Source organism: Bufo bufo, chromosome 10 (genome assembly GCF_905171765.1).
Source record: "Bufo bufo chromosome 10, aBufBuf1.1, whole genome shotgun sequence".
NCBI classification, from domain to species: Eukaryota; Metazoa; Chordata; class Amphibia; order Anura; family Bufonidae; genus Bufo; species Bufo bufo.
The window spans coordinates 56,830,142-56,850,504 of record NC_053398.1 but is presented as its reverse complement, the minus strand read 5'-3'; the positions used below and the strand labels follow the sequence as shown (position 1 = coordinate 56,850,504).

The 20,363-nt window shown below is 48.1% G+C and overlaps 1 protein-coding gene across 1 annotated transcript in view; it reads right to left on the bottom strand.

Annotated features, from left to right (window-relative positions):
- Nucleotides 1-19,898, bottom strand: part of LOC120980992 (RING finger protein B-like) — a 50,364-nt gene extending 30,466 nt beyond the window's left edge. Inside the window, exons 1-3 of the mRNA XM_040410428.1 lie at nt 19,774-19,898; nt 14,335-14,511; nt 12,453-12,546 (exon numbers count right to left, since the gene is read on the bottom strand). Coding sequence (XP_040266362.1) covers nt 12,453-12,546; nt 14,335-14,511; nt 19,774-19,838 — 336 coding nt within the window. The 5' untranslated portion in view covers nt 19,839-19,898. The remainder of the gene's footprint in view (nt 1-12,452; nt 12,547-14,334; nt 14,512-19,773) is intronic.
- Between the last annotated feature and the right edge of the window lie 465 nt (nt 19,899-20,363).

Genomic DNA, 20,363 nt, shown 5'->3' with positions numbered 1-20,363 from the left:
TTAAAAATATCAATTTCCGCTAACTTGTGCCAAAAAAAAAAAATTTCTATGAACTCGCCATGCCCCTCATTGAATACCTTGGGGTGTCTTCTTTCCAAAATGGGGTCACATGTGGGGTATTTATACTGCCCTGGCATTCTAGGGGCCCCAAAGCGTGAGAAGAAGTCTGGTATCCAAATGTCTAAAAATGCCCTCCTAAAAGGAATTTGGGCACCTTTGCGCATCTAGGCTGCAAAAAAGTGTCACACATCTGGTATCGCCGTACTCAGGAGAAGTTGGGGAATGTGTTTTGGGGTGTCATTTTACATATACCCATGCTGGGTGAGAGAAATATCTTGGTCAAATGCCAACTTTGTATAAAAAAATGGGAAAAGTTGTCTTTTGCCAAGATATTTCTCTCACCCAGCATGGGTATATGTAAAATGACACCCCAAAACACATTCCCCAACTTCTCCTGAATACGGCGATACCAGATGTGTGACACTTTTTTGCAGCCTAGGTGGGCAAAGGGGCCCATATTCCAAAGAGCACCTTTAGGATTTCACAGGTCATTTACCTACTTACCACACATTAGGGCCCCTGGAAAATGCCAGGGCAGTATAACTACCCCACAAGTGACCCCATTTTGGAAAGAAGACACCCCAAGGTATTCTGTGAGGGGCATGGCGAGTTCCTAGAATTTTTTATTTTTTGTCACAAGTTAGTGGAAAATGCTTATTTTTTTTTTTTTTTTTTTTTTCATACAAAGTCTCATATTCCACTAACTTGTGACAAAAAATAAAAACTTCCATGAACTCACTTTGCCCATCAGCGAATACCTTGGGGTCTCTTCTTTCCAAAATGGGGTCACTTGTGGGGTAGTTATACTGCCCTGGCATTCTAGGGGCCCAAATGTGTGGTAAGGAGTTTGAAATCAAATTCTGTAAAAAATGACCTGTGAAATCCGAAAGGTGCTCTTTTGAATATGGGCCCCTTTGCCCACCTCGGCTGCAAAAAAGTGTCACACATCTGGTATCTCCGTAATCGGGAGAAGTTGGGGAATGTGTTTTGGGGTGTCATTTTACATATACCCATGCTGGGTGAGAGAAATATCTTGGCAAAAGACAACTTTTCCCATTTTTTTATACAAAGTTGGCATTTGACCAAGATATTTATCTCACCCAGCATGGGTATATGTAAAAAGACACCCCAAAACACATTCCTCAACTTCTCCTGAATACGGGGATACCAGATGTGTGACACTTTTTTGCAGCCTAGGTGGGCAAAGGGGCCCACATTCCAAAGAGCACCTTTCGGATTTCACAGGTCATTTACCTACTTACCACACATTTGGGCCCCTAGAATGCCAGGGCAGTATAACTACCACACAAGTGACCCCATTTTGGAAAGAAGAGACCCCAAGGTATTCGCTGATGGGCATAGTGAGTTCATGGAAGTTTTTATTTTTTGTCACAAGTTTGTGGAATATGAGACTTTGTATGAAAAAAAAAAAAAAAAAAAAAATCATCATTTTCCACTAACTTGTGACAAAAAATAAAAAATTCTAGGAACTCGCCATGCCCCTCACGGAATACCTTGGGGTGTCTTCTTTCCAAAATGGGGTCACTTGTGGGGTAGTTATACTGCCCTGGTATTCTAGGGGCCCAAATGTGTGGTAAGGAGTTTGAAATCAAATTCAGGAAAAAATGAGGAGTGAAATCCGAAAGGTGCTCTTTGGAATATGGGCCCCTTTGCCCACCTAGGCTGCAAAAAAGTGTCACACATCTGGTATCCCCGTACTCAGGAGAAGTTGAGGAATGTGTTTTGGGGTGTCTTTTTACATATACCCATGCTGGGTGAGATAAATATCTTGGTCAAATGACAACTTTGTATAAAAAAATGGGAAAAGTTGTCTTTTGCCAAGATATTTCTCTCACCCAGCATGGGTATATATAAAATGACACCCCAAAACACATTCCCCACCTTCTCCTGAGTACGGAGATACCAGATGTGTGACACTTTTTTGCAGCCTAGGTGGGCAAAGGGGCCCATATTCCAAAGAGCACCTTTCGGATTTCACAGGTCATTTTTTACAGAATTTGATTTCAAACTCCTTACCACACATTTGGGCCCCTAGAATGCCAGGGCAGTATAACTACCCCACAAGTGACCCCATTTTGGAAAGAAGAGACCCCAAGGTATTCGCTGATGGGCATAGTGAGTTCATAGAAGTTTTTATTTTTTGTCACAAGTTAGTGGAATATGAGACTTTGTAAGGAAAAAAAAAAAAAAAAAAAAAATCATCATTTTCCGCTAACTTGTGACAAAAAATAAAAAGTTCTATGAACTCACTATGCCCATCAGCGAATACCTTAGGGTGTGTACTTTCAGAAATGGGGTCATTTGTGGGGTGTTTGTACTGTCTGGGCATTGTAGAACCTCAGGAAACATGACAGGTGCTCAGAAAGTCAGAGCTGCTTCAAAAAGCGGAAATTCACATTTTTGTACCATAGTTTGTAAACGCTATAACTTTTACCCAAACCATTTTTTTTTTACCCAAACATTTTTTTTTTATCAAAGACATGTAGAACTATAAATTTAGAGCAAAATTTCTATATGGATGTCGTTTTTTTTGCAAAATTTTACAACTGAAAGTGAAAAATGTCATTTTTTTGCAAAAAAATCGTTAAATTTCGATTAATAACAAAAAAAGTAAAAATGTCAGCAGCAATGAAATACCACCAAATGAAAGCTCTATTAGTGAGAAGAAAAGGAGGTAAAATTCATTTGGGTGGTAAGTTGCATGACCGAGCAATAAACGGTGAAAGTAGTGTAGGTCAGAAGTGTAAAAAGTGGCCTGGTCTTTCAGGGTGTTTAAGCACTGGGGGCTGAGGTGGTTAAAGGGATTGTCCCATGAAAAATGTGCTAATAGTTAAATCCAGCCCATATTTATGAACTTTTTTTGTATTAACACTTAAAAATATGCTTACATCTGCAGATATTCCGGGAATATTGTTAGTGTAGTGCCCGCTGTTGTTATGAACAGTTTTTCTGTGTCCACCTCATGTATGGAGGTGGACACACATACTCATACTCGGTCTTTCCCCTCTCCCTGCTCTTTCAAGTATGAAGAGGGATCACTGGTATGGAGAGTCCGTCGCTTCTGAAGCTACAGTATTTTTCAGCGGACATCTTACCACACTAGGGATCTCTCCATGTACAACAAAGGATTAGGAAGAGTAGCAATACAGTATTTGTGTCCACTAGAGGTCGCACTATTTTTATTCCGAAACAGTAAAAATACTCCTCTCACCGTTTTTGAGGAATGTTTTTAGCTGGGGAGGAGTACAAAAGTTGCAGCAATTCAAATGCATAAAACGTAGGCCTACACTTGTTCCCATCTGTGTTGGAGGCCCCGTTCGGGGCCTCTGTCAAGAAGACTGGACAAAAAAAAGCCTTGTATGCAGGACTTTTTTGTCTGGTAAAAAGACAGACTCCATTATAGTAAGTGGAGTCTGTTCAGCTCCGTTCAGGTCAGGTCAGTTGTTATGTGCCCGATTCGGAACATCCGTTATTTTCATTTTTCTGCTCCTCTAATAGAGCAGAAGAACAGAAATAAATAGCAGTGGTGTGAACATGCCCTCCTGTCAGCTTCTCCAATATACAATCCCGTGTAAATAACATTGCTCCCCTCCTTCCAGCATAGGGTTAAAGGGGTATTCCGGTTGGTTAAGGTTATCACCTATCTACAGGATAGGGGATAACTATTAGATCAGTGGAGGTCCTACTGCTGGAGCACATTCCGTATGTGTTCCCTTTTTTTTGCGGACCCATTGAGTTTGAATGGAGCCACGGAACAGGATTTGCGGGCGATAATAGGACATGTTCTGTCTTTGAACGGAACGGAAACGGAATGCATACGGAGTACAATCCTTTTTATTTGCAGAACCATTGGAATAAATGGTTCCGTATACGGAACACAAAAAACGTTTGTGTGAACGAGCCCTTGGGCTACATGCACACAAACATATTTTGTATGTCCGTTCCTTTTTTTTTTTTTTCGGATGGGACGCAGACCTATTCATTTCAATGGGTCCGCAAAAAATGCAGACTGCACTCCATTCCGTAGCCCCGCAAAGAAATAAAAAAATAAAACATGTCCTATTCTTGTCGGTTTTGCGATAGATCCGCAAAAAAAAAAAAAAAAAAAAAAAAAAAAAAAAGAGCCATCCGTATGGCATCCGTTTTTCTTTGCGGATCCGTAATTTGCGGACTGCAAAACACATACGGTCGTGTGCATGTAGCCTTATAATTAATTATAATGCTGTGTCCCTGTAAGGGCTCTTTCACACTTGCGTTATTGTCTTCCGGCATAGAGTTCCGTCGTCGGGACTCTATGCCGGAAGAATACTGATCAGGATTATCCTAATGCATTCTGAATGGAGAGTAATCCGTTCAGGATGCATCAGGATGTCTTCAGTTCCGGTACGGAACGTTTTTTGGCCGGAGAAAATACCGCAGCATGCTGCGCTTTTTGCTCCGGCCAAAAATCCTGAAGACTTGCCGCAAGGCCGGATCCGGGATCAATGCCCATTGAAAGGCATTGATCCGGATCCGGCCTTAAGCTAAACGTCGTTTCGGCGCATTGCCGGACCCGACGTTTAGCTTTTTCTGAATAGTTACCATGGCTACCGGGACGCTAAAGTCCTGACAGCCATGGTAAGTGTAGCGGGGAGCAGGGGAGCAGCATACTTACCGTCCGTGCGGCTCCCCGGGCGCTCCAGAGTGACGTCAGGGCGCCCCAAGCGCATGGATCATGTGATCACATGGATCACGTCATCCATGCGCATGGGGCGCTCTGACGTCATTCTGGAGCGCCCGGGGAGCCGCACGGACTGTAAGTATACCGCTCCCCCGCTCCCCACTACTACTATGGCAACCAGGACTTTAATAGCGTCCTGGGTGCCATAGTAACACTGAAAGCATTTGGAAGACGGTTCCGTCTTCAAATGCTTTCAGTACACTTGCGTTTTTCCGGATCCGGCAGGCACCTCCGGCAACGGAAGTGCATGCCGGATCCCAACAACGCAAGTGTGAAAGAGGCCTTAGACCTGCAATCTATTGAATTACACGGCCTCATTATGTCAGCGTTAGGCCTCCGCATTTTTTGCAGTTTGGATGTGGACCCAATCATTTCAATGGGGCTACAAAAGATGCGGACAGCTATCTGCATCCACGCATCTGTTCTCCAAAGAAATAAAATAAAATACACTGCACAAAAAAAATAAAGGGAACACAAAAATAACATCCTAGATCTGAATTAATTAAATATTCTTCTGAAATACTTTGTTCTTTACATAGTTGAATGTGCTGACAACAAAATCACACAAAAATGTAAAAATGGAAATAAAATTTTTCAACCCATGGAGGTCTGGATTTGGAGTCACACTCAAAATTAAAGTGGAAAAACACACTACAGGCTGATCCAACTTTGATGTAATGCCCTTAAAACAAGTCAAAATGAGGCTCAGTAGTGTGTGTGGCCTCCACGTGCCTGTATGACCTCCCTACAACGCCTGTGCATGCTCCTGATGAGGTGGCGGACGGTCTCCTGAGGGATCTCCTCCCAGACCTGGGCTAAAGCATCTGCCAACTCCTGGACAGTCTGTGGTGCAACGTGACGTTGGTGGATAGAGCGAAACATGATGTCCCAGATGTGCTCAATTGGATTCAGGTCTGGGGAACGGGCGGGCCAGTCCATAGCATCAATGCCTTCGTCTTGCAGGAACTGCTGACACACTCCAGCCACATGAGGTCTAGCATTGTCTTGCATTAGGAGGAACCCAGGGCCAACCGCACCAGCATATGGTCTCACAAGGGGTCTGAGGATCTCATCTCGGTACCTAATGGCAGTCAGGCTACCTCTGGCGAGCACATGGAGGGCTGTGCGGCCCTCCAAAGAAATGCCACCCACACCATTACTGACCCAATGCCAAACCGGTCATGCTGGAGGATGTTGCAGGCAGCAGAACGTTCTCCACGGCGTCTCCAGACTCTGTCACATGTGCTCAGTGTGAACCTGCTTTCATCTGTGAAGAGCACAGGGCGCCAGTGGCAAATTTGCTAATCTTGGTGTTCTCTGGCAAATGCCAAACGTCCTGCACGGTGTTGTGCTGTAAGCACAACCCCCACCTGTGGACGTCGGGCCCTCATATCACCCTCATGGAGTCTGTTTCTGACCATTTGAGCAGACACATGCACATTTGTGGCCTGCTGGAGGTCATTTTGCAGGGCTCTGGCAGTGCTCCTCCTGTTGCTCCTTGCACAAAGGCGGAGGTAGCGGTCCTGCTGCTGGGTTGTTGCCCTCCTACGGCCTCCGCCACGTCTCCTGATGTACTGGCCTGTCTCCTGGTAGCACCTCCATGCTCTGGACACTACGCTGACAGACACAGCAAACCTTCTTGCCACAGCTCGCATTGATGTGCCATCCTGGATAAGCTGCACTACCTGAGCCACTTGTGTGGGTTGTAGACTCTGTCTCATGCTACCACTAGAGTGAAAGCACCGCCAGCATTCAAAAGTGACCAAAAAATCAGCTAGGAAGCATAGGAACTGAGAAGTGTTCTGTGGTTACCACCTGCAGAACCACTCCTTTATTGGGGGGGTCTTGCTAATTGCCTATAATTTCCACCTGTTGTCTATCCCATTTGCACAACAGCATGTGAAATTGATTGTCACTCAGTGTTGCTTCCTAAGTGGACAGTTTGATTTCACAGAAGTGTGATTGACTTGCAGTTACATTGTGTTGTTTAAGTGTTCCCTTTATTTTTTTGAGCAGTGTAGAACATGTCCTATTCTTGACGTTCCGATCCGCAAAATGTGGAGCGCACATGGCCAGTATCCGTGTTATACGGATCCACAAGAACAGATACGGTAGTATGGATGAGGCCTTATTCAGTAGATTCCAGGTCTCGCAGGGACAGAGCATTATAAATCATTATAACTCTGTGCGATCCTCTCAGACTTCAGAATGGAAACTCTAACACAGAGTTTCTCTCACTGAACTCACTCGTCTGTGTCTGGCCTAATATTATTTGTGTAATATCTCTAAATATAAAACTTGTAATACATGGAAATACAAAAAAAAACCATTTACAGATTTAACTATAAGTAATATTCTTTGTGGGAGAACCCATTTAAACCCTTCAGGGCCAGACATGTTTTTGCCTCAAGGACCAAGATAATCTTTTCTTTATTGCATTCAAAGATCCATAAACTTTTTTGTTTAGTCAACGGAACTCTGATGGTTTGTTTTTTGCAGGATTAATTGTATTTTTTTATCTTTGTAGCCGTTCCTGGAAGAAAAAGTAAAAACAGGAATCCCGACCAATGTTTTTTTTTACGTTTTACTACCTTTGAACAATAAAAACACCTTTTGTGGGAAAAAAAAACTGTTTTGTGTTGCCATAGCATTATTTTTTTAATTGATAGAGCTGTGTGGAGGCTTCTTTTTTGGGGGACAAGCTGTAGTTTTTATTGGTACCATTTTGTGGTACATATGACTTAATTGCTTTTTAACAGAGGACCTGTCACCACTCCTGACATGTCTGTTTTAATAGCTTCATGCATTCCCCATGTAATAACAATTCTGGAACATCCAGTCTTATGTCTCTATGTTGTGCCATTCATTTATTATTTGCACTATAAGTTATGAATGAATTGCTATTAGCCTTCAGTAAGGGTACAGAGGGGCGGTAACAAGTTGGGGGGGGGGGGGGGTACCTGCACAGTCTTAAAATTGCATCACTGATTGGATAGAGTGAGACTGTGCAGGGACACCCTCCCCCCAACTAGTTACCTCCCCTCTGTACCCTTACTGAAGGCTAATAGCAATTCATTTATAACTTCTAGTAGAAATAAAGGAATAGTATATCAGAGACATAAGAATAGATGTTCCAGAATTGTTATTACATAGGGAATGCATGAAGCTATTAAAAACAGACATGTCAGGAGTGGTGAAAGGTCCTCTTTAAGCAAGATAAGCAAAAATAGTAATCCCAGATCCCAGAATAGATACTGGCGATGCAGACTTCCTGTCCTGAATCATAGTGAGGAAGGTATCCGCCGAAAAACCCTCTTCACGTTAGAACGGCGGTCTCAATAGCCACGCCGTCATTGAAAAGGTCATGTAAGACTGAACCCCCTGAAAGAAGGACGTCTCTGAGTGGCAGCGACCAAGGGACGTCTCCAGGAGAACGAGGTCGGCGTATCACGCACAAAGAGTCCGTTTCGGAGAGACTAGGATATGTCTGAATGTCCTCCATCCAGACCTTCCGTAGAACCCTGCGAAGGAGGGGAAGAAACTCCCGCCAAGGAGAATCAGGACCTCCATGGCGGATGCTTCCGGAACACTGGCTCTGGAGAGAAGGCGGAAGCTCTTGTGCAGATACCGTTAGCACACCCGGACCACTGGAAGAGTCCCTGTAGGAGGAAGAATGTGGAGGGCATCACAGCCCACCAGTTAGGACCAGATCGTGTCTGGAATGGAAAGGCACCAAACGAATACCCCATGCAACGCAGGTGAGGGAAGGTAGCAACGTAGGAACTACCAAGGCATACGGGGTGACAATGAACCATGAGCCAGAGGGGGAAAGGCAGGAGAAGCAATAGGCTAGGTCTAAGACCCTACTAGGGTTGGACGATATCAAAAATATTCCCACGATAACGATATTAAGAAATTTATCGCGATAACGATATATATCGCGATAAATGCCCATTTAGAAGAAAAAAACACTTGGGGCCACAAGGAGACATTATACTGTATGGGGGCAGCCACAAGGAGACGTTATACTGTATGGGGTAGCCACAAGGAGACGTTACACTGTATGGGGGGCAACAAGAAGACGTTACACTGTATGGGGGGCAACAAGAAGACGTTACACTGTATGGGGGGGGGGGGGCACAAGGAGACGTTACACTGTATGGGGCAGCCACAAGGAGACGTTATACTGTATGGGGGCAGCCACAAGGAGATGTACACTGTATGGGGCAGCCACAAGGAGACGTTATACTGTATGGGGGCAGCCACAAGGAGACGTTATACTGTATGGGGGCAGCCACAAGGAAACGTTACACTGTATAGGGGCAGCCACAAGGAGACGTTATACTGTATGGGGGGCAGCCACAAGGAGACGTTATACTGTATGGGGGCAGCCACAAGGAGATGTACACTGTATGGGGCAGCCACAAGGAGACGTTATACTGTATGGGGGCAGCCACAAGGAGACGTTATACTGTATGGGGGCAGCCACAAGGAAACGTTACACTGTATAGGGGCAGCCACAAGGAGACGTTATACTGTATGGGGGCAGCCACAAGGAGACGTTATACTGTATGGGGGGCAGCCACAAGGAGACGTTATACTGTATGGGGGCGGCCACAAGGAGACGTTATACTGTATGGGGGCAAACGGGCAGTTCCCCAGCCTCTGATCAGCTCCCCCCAGCCTCTCCCTCTTATCAGCCCCCTCTGGTAACCCCCCCCCCCCTAGTATTAATCATTTGTGGCAGTGGCCACAGGGTCCCCCTCCCCATCATTGGTGGCAGTGCCCCTTCCCCCCAGTATTAATCATTGCTGGCAGTCGCCACCGGGTCTCCCCCCCCCTCATCATTGGTGGCAGTGGGCAGTGCACCCCCCCCCCAGTATTAATCATTGGTGGCAGTGGCCACAGGGTGCCCCTCCCATCATTGGTGGCAGTGGGCCCCCCCCCCTCCCCAGTATTAATCATTGGAGGCCACAGGGTCATCCCCCCATCATTGGTGGCAGTGGGCCCCCCCTCCTTCCCCAGTATTAATCATTGGAAGCCACAGGGTCTTCCCCCCGATCATCGGTGGCAGTCGGCCCCCCCTCCTCCCTCCCCAGAATTAATCATTGGAGGCCACAGGGTCGTCCCCCCATCATTGGTGGATGTGGGCAGTGCCCCCCTCCTCCCTCCCTCCCCAGTATTAATCATTGGAGGCCACAGGGTCGTCCCCCCATCATTGGTGGCAGTGGGCCCCCCTCCTCCCTCCCTCCCTCCCCAGTATTAATCATTGGAGGCCACAGGGTCGTCCTCCTCCTCCCCCCCATCATTGGTGCCAGTTTGCAGTTCCGATCGGAGTCCCAGCAGTGTAATGCTGGGGCTCCGATCGGTTACCATAGTAGCCAGGACGCTACTGAAGCCCTGGCTGCCATGGTATGTTAGTGAGCAGCATTATACTCACGTGCGTCGTGGCCGCCGGTCGCTCCTTCTTCTGTCTGTGCGGCGCATTGCTAAGGCTTATAGCATTAGCAATGCGCCGCACAGACCTATGAGAAGAAGGAGCGCCCACGACGCACGTGAGTATAATGCTGCTCACTAACATACCATGGCAGCCAGGGCTTCAGTAGCGTCCTGGCTACCATGGTAACCGATCGGAGCCCCAGCATTACACTGCTGGGACTCCGATCGGAACTGCAAACTGCCACCAATGATGGGGGGAGGAGGAGGACGACGACCCTGTGGCCTCCAATGATTAATACTGGGGAGGGAGAGAGGAGGGGGGGCCCACTGCCACCAATGATGGGGGGACGACCCTGTGGCCTCAATGATTAATACTGGGGAGGGAGGGAGGAGGGGGGCACTGCCCACATTCCCGGCACCCGACCTCTGAGAGGACGCTGTGATCACCTGAGGGGTTAATTGCGCGGATCACAGCGTCCTCTCAGAGGTCGGGTGCAGGAAATGCGAGTGACAGAATTCCTTCCCTCCCCCACGCCGGCCGAACTGCTAAGAGCGCCGCCGCAAGCGGCCAGCAGGTATCGGGGACATTTGCACGAGTAGAAGTACTCTGCAAATGTCCCGTATCGGTTCATGCTGGGGCGGGCGGCCGCAGATTTAGAAGCGGTCAGCGTACATGACCGCTCCTATGACGTCACGAAATACCGCGGTATTTACAAAACGGCGATATCGCCATATCGCCGTTTTTTTAATACCGCGGTATATCGTGATACCGGTATATCGCTCAACCCTAGACCCTACCCTGTAAGAGACCGACGTTATACAGAAGTAGCCAAAGATCAAGCGGCCGTGCCAAAAGAACTCCGCCCGAGAAGGAAGCCAGGCAAGGGAAGTCACACTGCAATGCCAGCCCCATATCCCAGCAGAGGAGGGAACACCCGTAGAAGCCCCGATCCGGTGCTAAAGAGTCCACCGCCTAGCGAGGGGCTGTGTAGTAAGAACCCAAGCATGTAGGGAAAATAATACCGCTACCACAGTGGTAGCCAGCGCTTGCCCCGGCAACGCAAAAAAACGAGGCAGAGGCCCGATACTATCCATAGAAAACACGTGCCACACTGCCCCAGTCACGTGGAGCTAACCCTAAAAATTCTACCCGAAGGGTGCTGAACAGGCGCAACTGCCAAGCTAGCTCCAGGGTAGGACCCCTACCAGAGGGGGATGTCCACTGCAGCGACCATGAACTCGAACATTAGCGACAGGCTGCACCTGTGAAGGAAAACAAGCTGTAGGAGCTAAATCAGAGTCGCCAGTATAACCACTTCCCCAGAGAATGGGGAGTGGTGGATAGAGAATACGGAGTCAGCAAAAAGAGTCGACCCGCTGGAACGTACTCACTAGGTAAATACAACAGAGTATGTATTACGTATTGACGCGGACAATATCAGGACTGACCGGAGCAACAGAGGCCCATGGAGAGGGGTGATGCCAGCAACCCCCTGGAAGACAGAGGATGTCATAATCAGGTGTGAAACCAGCACCAAAAGAAGGATGTAACGATGAATAGCCATCGAATGCACTGGTGGCACCCATATAACACTAGGGTAAGAGTGTCGGGCGCCTGCGAGAACCAACTGTAGCCACGCCCTCTTGGAAATAAGCGATACCCGCAACAACCCTACAGAGGAATGCTACTCCCAAGAAAAAGTAGGTGCGCATTCACACTTGAAGGTGCCACTCCCTTAAGCAAATACTACATAGACAAAAAAAAATCACACCAAAAACTAAGATAAAAACATCCTGCACGGTATGATATATAAATGTGCGGATGTCCATGGCCATATTATTGAAGAAAATCACAGAAATAAGATAATAATGCACTTAGTAAAGTAGATGCAAGCATTATATATGTGCGGCGTCTGCGCTCCTGAACATAGAAGCCCAATGGCTTAGGTAGGTTTAGCCTAGGACCCGCCTGACCTGAGACCACCTTGGCGCTTGGTAGGCGGGCTCAGAAGTGTCTCAGATATTATCATATCAGAGTGAGGACTTTGTCCATATATAATGCTTGCATCTACTTTACTAAGTGCATTATTATTTTATTTCTGTGATTTTCTTCAATAAATTGGACCTTTATTGCAGACTGCTGGCAATAAACATACACAAGTCGACTTGTTTAATACAGACTGGAACATATATGTAAAAAAATACATGATACCTGTCTCTGTATAACCATGCTGATCGAAAACTCTCCGTTTCCTGATTTGCAGCTTTTGTAGTCATCCTCGGACGTATGCTCCCACAGGAAACATCTGTAAATCCACATTACAAATGAATGGATGCAATACAAGTTACTCTTATATTGGGAAAGAAAAAAAATGAAGTCACAAAAAGTCTTATAAATAGTTTGCGTGTACTGCAACATCCACATACAGACAAAAATACCCGGAAAACTGTAGAGGCACCATATGGGGGCTCACCGAGTAACTATATGCCCCTGTACAAACTCTGGCCCAGATGAATGTATCTGCGCCAAACATCTGTGTAAAAAGTGTCACAAATTAGCACAATTTGGCGGATCTAGGGTTGCTACACTTTTATTTGAGATGCTTGGCAAGGGACGGAGCTTAGTAGAAATGAGAGGGCCCTAAGAGACAGCATTGTGCATAAAAAAAATGCACAACAATACTGGGGTAAAAACCTGTCTCATTATGACAACCAATAGTCGGTATAGAGTCAGAGAACAGTCCCTCCCTTCACCAGATCCATCACTCAGTCTGAGCTCCTGTAATAAATGTGGTGCAGGTCTAAAAGTTTATGCCATTATAGGATTAGTAAATCTGGGCCGCTAAATTTTAGTTTAAAGAAGCTTTCCGAGATTTTTATACCAAGCACAGCCGCTATACAATGTACGGACGGCACTGTGCTTGGTGAGCTGTGAGAAGGCCGCGGAGCTGGCAGGAGTGCCACTTCCTTCTCAAAACGGCTGATCGGCCAGTGTCCTGGGTATCAGACCCCCACTGATCAGATACTGATGACCTATCCTGAGGATAGGTCATCAGTATAAAAATCCTGGAAAACTGTTTTAATTTTAGTCATCAAGTTTTGGTGTACGTCAGGATCTGAAAACCTCGGTTAAAATTGATTTTGATTCAGTAAGTCTAACAAATGCTCAATTTTAGCTGTTTTCAGAAATTTCATGTCTGGAGATTTACTAGATTTAGCCTTTCATAAATGTAGCTATCAGCCCGGAGAGGTTCGCTCTCACTACAGGGGAAATATTTCGGGAAGTACACGCCCACTGTGATTTTGCGGAACATTCACTGCTGTGTTCACAAATACGCTCACAGACAAAACCCAGATTTAGTACTTGGGCACTGGGGAGAAAAAGTCTGGGTAAAGTCGGGACAGATATTGCGGATGTTTCCATTTACACATACAACTCCTCCAGGTAAAGTCAAGAAAATATCTGGTTTAGGGCTCATTCACCGGGGTTTGGTTCCGCATCCAGGCCGCATTTTTTGAGTCTCGGGTGCGGACCCATTCACTTCAACGGGGCTGCAAAAGATGCGGAGCGCACTCTGTGTGCTGTCCACATCCGTTGCTCCGTTCCGTGCCCCCGCAAAAATCATAAGTCATGTCCTATTCTTGTCGGTTTTGCAGACAAGAATAGGCATTTCTACAATAAGCCGTCCGTTCCGTTAACTGCGGAAGGCACATGTGCGTCATCTGTGCTTTGCGGATCCGCAATTTGCAGACCGCAAAACACGGCACGGTCGTGTGAACAAGCCCTTACGCTGCATGTGTGAATGCGGTTTTGGTTTCATTCACCCCAAATTCACTAACACACTGAAACATATGGTAAAACTTGAAGTCCGCTAAATCTCTCAGGTTTTTCACTATATTCCATTGCAAATTAGATGTAATTTTTTTTACTTCTGTATTACCAAAATATTGTCATTAAAGTGTTTTTTTCTATTGTTTACATTTTCACTGTACTGAAATTTTTTTGTTTCTAATAAAAATTATTGTCTCCAGAATCTCAGGTTTTGTGTCTGAGACGGGAGCACAAGACGACTCTGCAGCCATGCCATCCTTACCTTGCTTCATGGGTCAGGGTTCCCATTCTGACCACAGCTCCTCCACCAACTTCCAGCTGAACCTCCACTTTACCGTCACTAGACAATCCTGACCAGTCACCCATACTGAAGACCAGCACCTGGGAAGGGACTGGCAAGGTGGCAGTGAACTTGAGAGTATCATGAGAACGAGACGATCTGGGAAATAGGAAAAATACTAATTTATAACATGGTATATTTAGACCATCCATTTTCTCCCATTCACGACCACAAACATTTCCGTTTTTTTACTTGCGGGTTTGAAAATGGGTTTGTCAGTTATTTAAACTTTTTTGCATCTTTTTCGGTGATACATTTCATATTCCAAATAGCACACAGTAAACTAAAGGAGTGTTTAAACTGTTACCCCTTTCTGTTACAGACTTTTCTATTAGGGAAAAAACAAAAGACAAAATGGCGGCTATATATGTAACATCCCAGAGTTATGTTACTAAACTCTTTTTCCCCGCTACTATTTGTTGGTAACATGTGCCTTGGTATCTAATGTGATTTTATTTGATATTCCTCACAAATGTGCATTGAAAGCCTTGTCTGAATGTACTTTGCTGTAATTTCCATGTACACCAGCAGGTGGCAGCAATGTTACCAGGGACTTAGAAACAGTTTAGCATATCTAGACTGGAATAGTTTATTCCAGTTTAGCTCCCCCCTCTTTGAGCAGAGTGGGCTCGCCCATGTCCTCCCATGGGGAGGAAAGGAAGTTAAAGTGAGTGTGCCAGCCACCCTGGCTAGGGGAAGGCTCTGCTGGTAGGAGCTCCCAGTTCTAGGGATCGAGTCTCGGCTGAGACCAAAGATCTTCATCCCCAGTCTGAGCCCTTCAGCCTCAGATGGTTGACAAGCAATCAGCCATCTCCAGATCTCCAGGAAGAGCCATTCCCTGTGAGCGAACTGTGAGTACTATCCAGAGACCAGGAGAAGCCAAATTCCTCCTCAGCTAGTCAGTCCCATACACAGCAGAAGATATAGATTCCTGACATATTCTCCAGGCACATGATAAAAGCAGAAGAGATATTGATCCCTGCCATATATTGCCAATACCTGCTGGGACCCAAGACTATTGCTGTAACTCATATGGATTAATGCTGCCTCCAGTAAAGACAAGTTGAATTATATTACCAGTCTGGATCTCATTTACTGCTACTAAAACCCTCAATTACTCCTACTAGCAGCAACACTCATTTATTGCAAATGAGTCAGGATCCAGGAGTCCAGCCGTACCCAGGTAGGAGACACCGTTGACACTAGGGGTGCACCGAAATGAAAATTCTGGTCCAAAACCGAAACTTCAGGATGCCCTTGACCGAAAACCGAAACCGCCTTTTTGCCCAAATACTTTAAAATAACTTTTTTTTTAATGATTTTATTAATAATTCTTTTTCATGAATGAAATTCATCTGTGGGTGGCGCTGTTATGGAGAGGGGGATCTGTGGGTGGCGCTGTTATGGAGAGGGGGATCTGTGGGTGGCGCTGTTATGGAGAGGGGGATCTGTGGGTGGCGCTGTTATGGAGAGGGGGATCTGTGGGTGGCGCTGTTATGGAGAGGGGGATCTGTGGGTGGCGCTGTTATGGAGAGGGGGATCTGTGGGTGGCGCTGTTATGGAGAGGGGGATCTGTGGGTGGCGCTGTTATGGAGAGGGGGATCTGTGGGTGGCGCTGTTATGGAGAGGGGGATCTGTGGGTGGCGCTGTTATGGAGAGGGGGATCTGTGGGTGGCGCTGTTATGGAGAGGGGGATCTGTGGGTGGCGCTGTTATGGAGAGGGGGATCTGTGGGTGGCGCTGTTATGGAGAGGGGGATCTGTGGGTGGCGCTGTTATGGAGAGGGGGATCTGTGGGTGGCGCTGTTATGGAGAGGGGGATCTGTGGGTGGCGCTGTTATGGAGAGGGGGATCTGTGGGTGGCGCTGTTATGGAGAGGGGGATCTGTGGGTGGCGCTGTTATGGAGAGGGGGATCTGTGGGTGGCGCTGTTATGGAGAGGGGGATCTGTGGGTGGCGCTGTTATGGAGAGGGGGATCTGTGGGTGGCGCTGTTATGGAGAGGGGGATCTGTGGGTGGCGCTGTTATGGAGAGGGGGATCTGTGGGTGGCGCTGTTATGGAGAGGGGGATCTGTGGGTGGCGCTGTTATGGAGAGGGGGATCTGTGGGTGGCGCCGTTATGGAGAGGGGGATCTGTGGGTGGCGCCGTTATGGAGAGGGGGATCTGTGGGTGGCGCCGTTATGGAGAGGGGGATCTGTGGGTGGCGCCGTTATGGAGAGGGGGATCTGTGGGTGGCGCCGTTATGGAGAGGGGGATCTGTGGGTGGCGCCGTTATGGAGAGGGGGATCTGTGGGTGGCGCCGTTATGGAGAGGGGGATCTGTGGGTGGCGCCGTTATGGAGAGGGGGATCTGTGGGTGGCGCCGTTATGGAGAGGGGGATCTGTGGGTGGCGCCGTTATGGAGAGGGGGATCTGTGGGTGGCGCCGTTATGGAGAGGGGGATCTGTGGGTGGCGCCGTTATGGAGAGGGGGATCTGTGGGTGGCGCCGTTATGGAGAGGGGGATCTGTGGGTGGCGCCGTTATGGAGAGGGGGATCTGTGGGTGGCGCCGTTATGGAGAGGGGGATCTGTGGGTGGCGCCGTTATGGAGAGGGGGATCTGTGGGTGGCGCCGTTATGGAGAGGGGGATCTGTGGGTGGCGCCGTTATGGAGAGGGGGATCTGTGGGTGGCGCCGTTATGGAGAGGGGGATCTGTGCACTGTTATGGAAAGGGGATATGTGCACTGTTATGGGCATAACAGTGCACAGATCCCTTTCCCCATAACAGTGCACAGATCCCTTTCCCCATAACAGTGCACAGATCCCTTTCCCCATAACAGTGCACAGATCCCTTTCCCCATAACAGTGCACAGATCCCTTTCCCCATAACAGTGCACAGATCCCTTTCCCCATAACAGTGCACAGATCCCTTTCCCCATAACAGTGCACAGATCCCTTTCCCCATAACAGTGCACAGATCCCTTTCCCCATAACAGTGCACAGATCCCTTTCCCCATAACAGTGCACAGATCCCTTTCCCCATAACAGTGCACAGATCCCTTTCCCCATAACAGTGCACAGATCCCTTTCCCCATAACAGTGCACAGATCCCTTTCCCCATAACAGTGCACAGATCCCTTTCCCCATAACAGTGCACAGATCCCTTTCCCCATAACAGTGCACAGATCCCTTTCCCCATAACAGTGCACAGATCCCTTTCCCCATAACAGTGCACAGATCCCTTTCCCCATAACAGTGCACAGATCCCTTTCCCCATAACAGTGCACAGATCCCTTTCCCCATAACAGTGCACAGATCCCTTTCCCCATAACAGTGCACAGATCCCTTTCCCCATAACAGTGCACAGATCCCTTTCCCCATAACAGTGCACAGATCCCTTTCCCCATAACAGTGCACAGATCCCTTTCCCCATAACAGTGCACAGATCCCCCCTCCCCATAGCAGTGCCATAGACCGATCCCCCTACCCATAACAGCCCCGGCCCTGCTGCTCACAGCATCACTCACTGCATTTTTACCTTACAATCGTGACGCTCCAGTAACAACTCTGCAGGCAGAGCGGAGGGCGGCGTAACGTCACTTACTCACGTGACGCACCTGCTCCGCCTCCTTCATTCATAAAGAGGTCGGAGCAGGCGCGTCACGTGAGTAAGTGACGTTACGCCGGCCTCCGCTCTGCCTGCAGAGTTGTTAGTTACTGGAGCCTCACGATTGTAAGGTAAAATAAAGATGCAGTGACAAAGTAAACCGCCCGCCCGGCGCCCGCCCGCAGATGGTGGGTGACAAATCCCACACCCCATATTTTCGGCCGATATGTAACAATATCGGCCGAAGTGGATTAGGTGCATTTTCGGCCGATATTTTCGGCTGCCGGAATTTCGGTGCACCCCTAGTTGACACTATTACTACTACTACACAGAGACATTACACCACTCTGACATTCCTCACCTGGTACGTGAGTTGCAACACCTTAAAGGGCCCTGAGACTGTACCCTGCGCACGCTGCAATTGGCGTCACGAACAAACCATAGACTTCTATATCCATATACGGACCCACTGCATAATTTTGGCGTCCGCCTAACCGTACCACGGTCCTGCTCATTGCATATACCTCAGCTAGGTATACATTATTGTAAATGCTAGGCCTCAGGAGAGGACATCATTATCACATAGGCAGAGGTCCAAGTCCCCGCCGATGAGCTGTTTCAGGGGGCTGCTGCACTCAGCGGAGCTCAGGTAATAGATGCAGGCTCCCGGCAGCTTTCCAAGCACAGCGCCATATACTGTATAGTGGCAGTGCTTGGTATTGCAGCTCAGACCCATAGACTTGAATGGGGCTGAGCTGCAATTAGGCCAAGTGACTGATGTACAGTGATGTCACTGGCGTCTCATCCCCATAGATCTCATACGGATTACCTATCCTGAGGATAGGTCATCAGTATAAATTCCTGGATAACCCCTTTAATTCTTCAGGATGGGGGATGAGTGTTGGTGACGTGAGAGACTCCTAACTTATCAAACAGATCATTTCAGCATTGTACTAGTGGTGGCCGCACCTGGTCCCCAAGACCTACTAACCGTGCAATGGGGTCATTTATCAAACTGGTGTAAGGTAGAACTGGCTTAGTTGCCCACAGCAGCCAATCAGATTCCACCATTCAATTTTGACAGCTCCTTTGTAAAATGAAAGGTGGAATTTTTGCTGTGGATTTCACCTGTGCATGGCAGAGGTGCAGTCTGCAGTAGATCTCCATTCACTGACATGCTGCAGATATCCACACTCATGGATTTTACCAGCAGTCTGTGGATTTGTAAAAAACTTTGCTGGTTCCTCACAGATCTGGGATTTGTTGACATAATGGATTTTGACAAAGTCTGCCGCGTTCAGCAAACACTGCCGCGTTTTCCATTCGCAGTGCTGCGGCCCTCTCCCGGCTTATTGCGGTTTCTCCTGGTGTCCATGCCAAAAATAGGGATTTCCATTCTTGGGGCGCTCAGTAAAAGAGCAGGTAAAAATCCTGCGCAGACAGAGGCGGTTTCACAGCAGATGCTGCAGTTTTCAGCACAGAACGCAGGCTGAAATCAGTCAGAAAAATGCACAGTGTGAACAGAACCTTACTGCACAGACGTCCATCATATACAGAGCGGACAGGAGCCGGGCCATGACGGGGTCAGTCACTGCTGGTGACATGATGGGTGGGATATTGTCAGACACTTTGTAGAAAACTATTCTGTGGTCTATGAGAGCAGCCAGTGCATGCGTCCAGTCAGAGCTGTCAGCGATGTGACAGAACCCGGGCGGGGAGATGACAGAAGACTCGGCCTATGGCAGGTGACACGACACAAGCCTCCCCCGTTACTTTACCGTTGTAGCCGCACAGGGGGCTTCTGCGGGTCGCACAGCACATACAGCTCCGGTGACCGCTCCATGCTCCTCTGTCAGGAGACCTGTCCACTTCCCGCCAGATTAGACAGGACCGCGCTCGAAAACCCCGCCACTACGAGACCACGCCCACTGCAAACTCAATGTATGCGCCCATGTACAGTATTGTCCCGCCCCTTACTACGATCGCCTGTACTATAGGAATGGCTGGCCACGCCTCATCTGAGCCCGTCATATCACGTGGTGCGGGGCCGTACATGGCTGTTACGGTATAAACATACGTATACTAGTCAGTAGAGGCCGCCAGCTGGCCCGTGGAGGGCGGGCCTAGTCAGCCTCTTCTGTACTGGGGGGCCTCGCCAGCCTCCTCTGTACTGGGGGGGGCCTAGCCAGCCTCTTCTGTACTGGGGGGGCCTCGCCAGCCTCTTCTGTACTGGGGGGGCCTCTCCAGCTTCCTCTGTACTGGGGGGGCCTCTCCAGCCTCTTCTGTCTTGGGGGGGCCTCGCCAGCCTCCTCTGTACTGGGGGGGCCTCGCCAGCCTCTGTACGGGGGGCCCCACCAGCCTCCTCTGT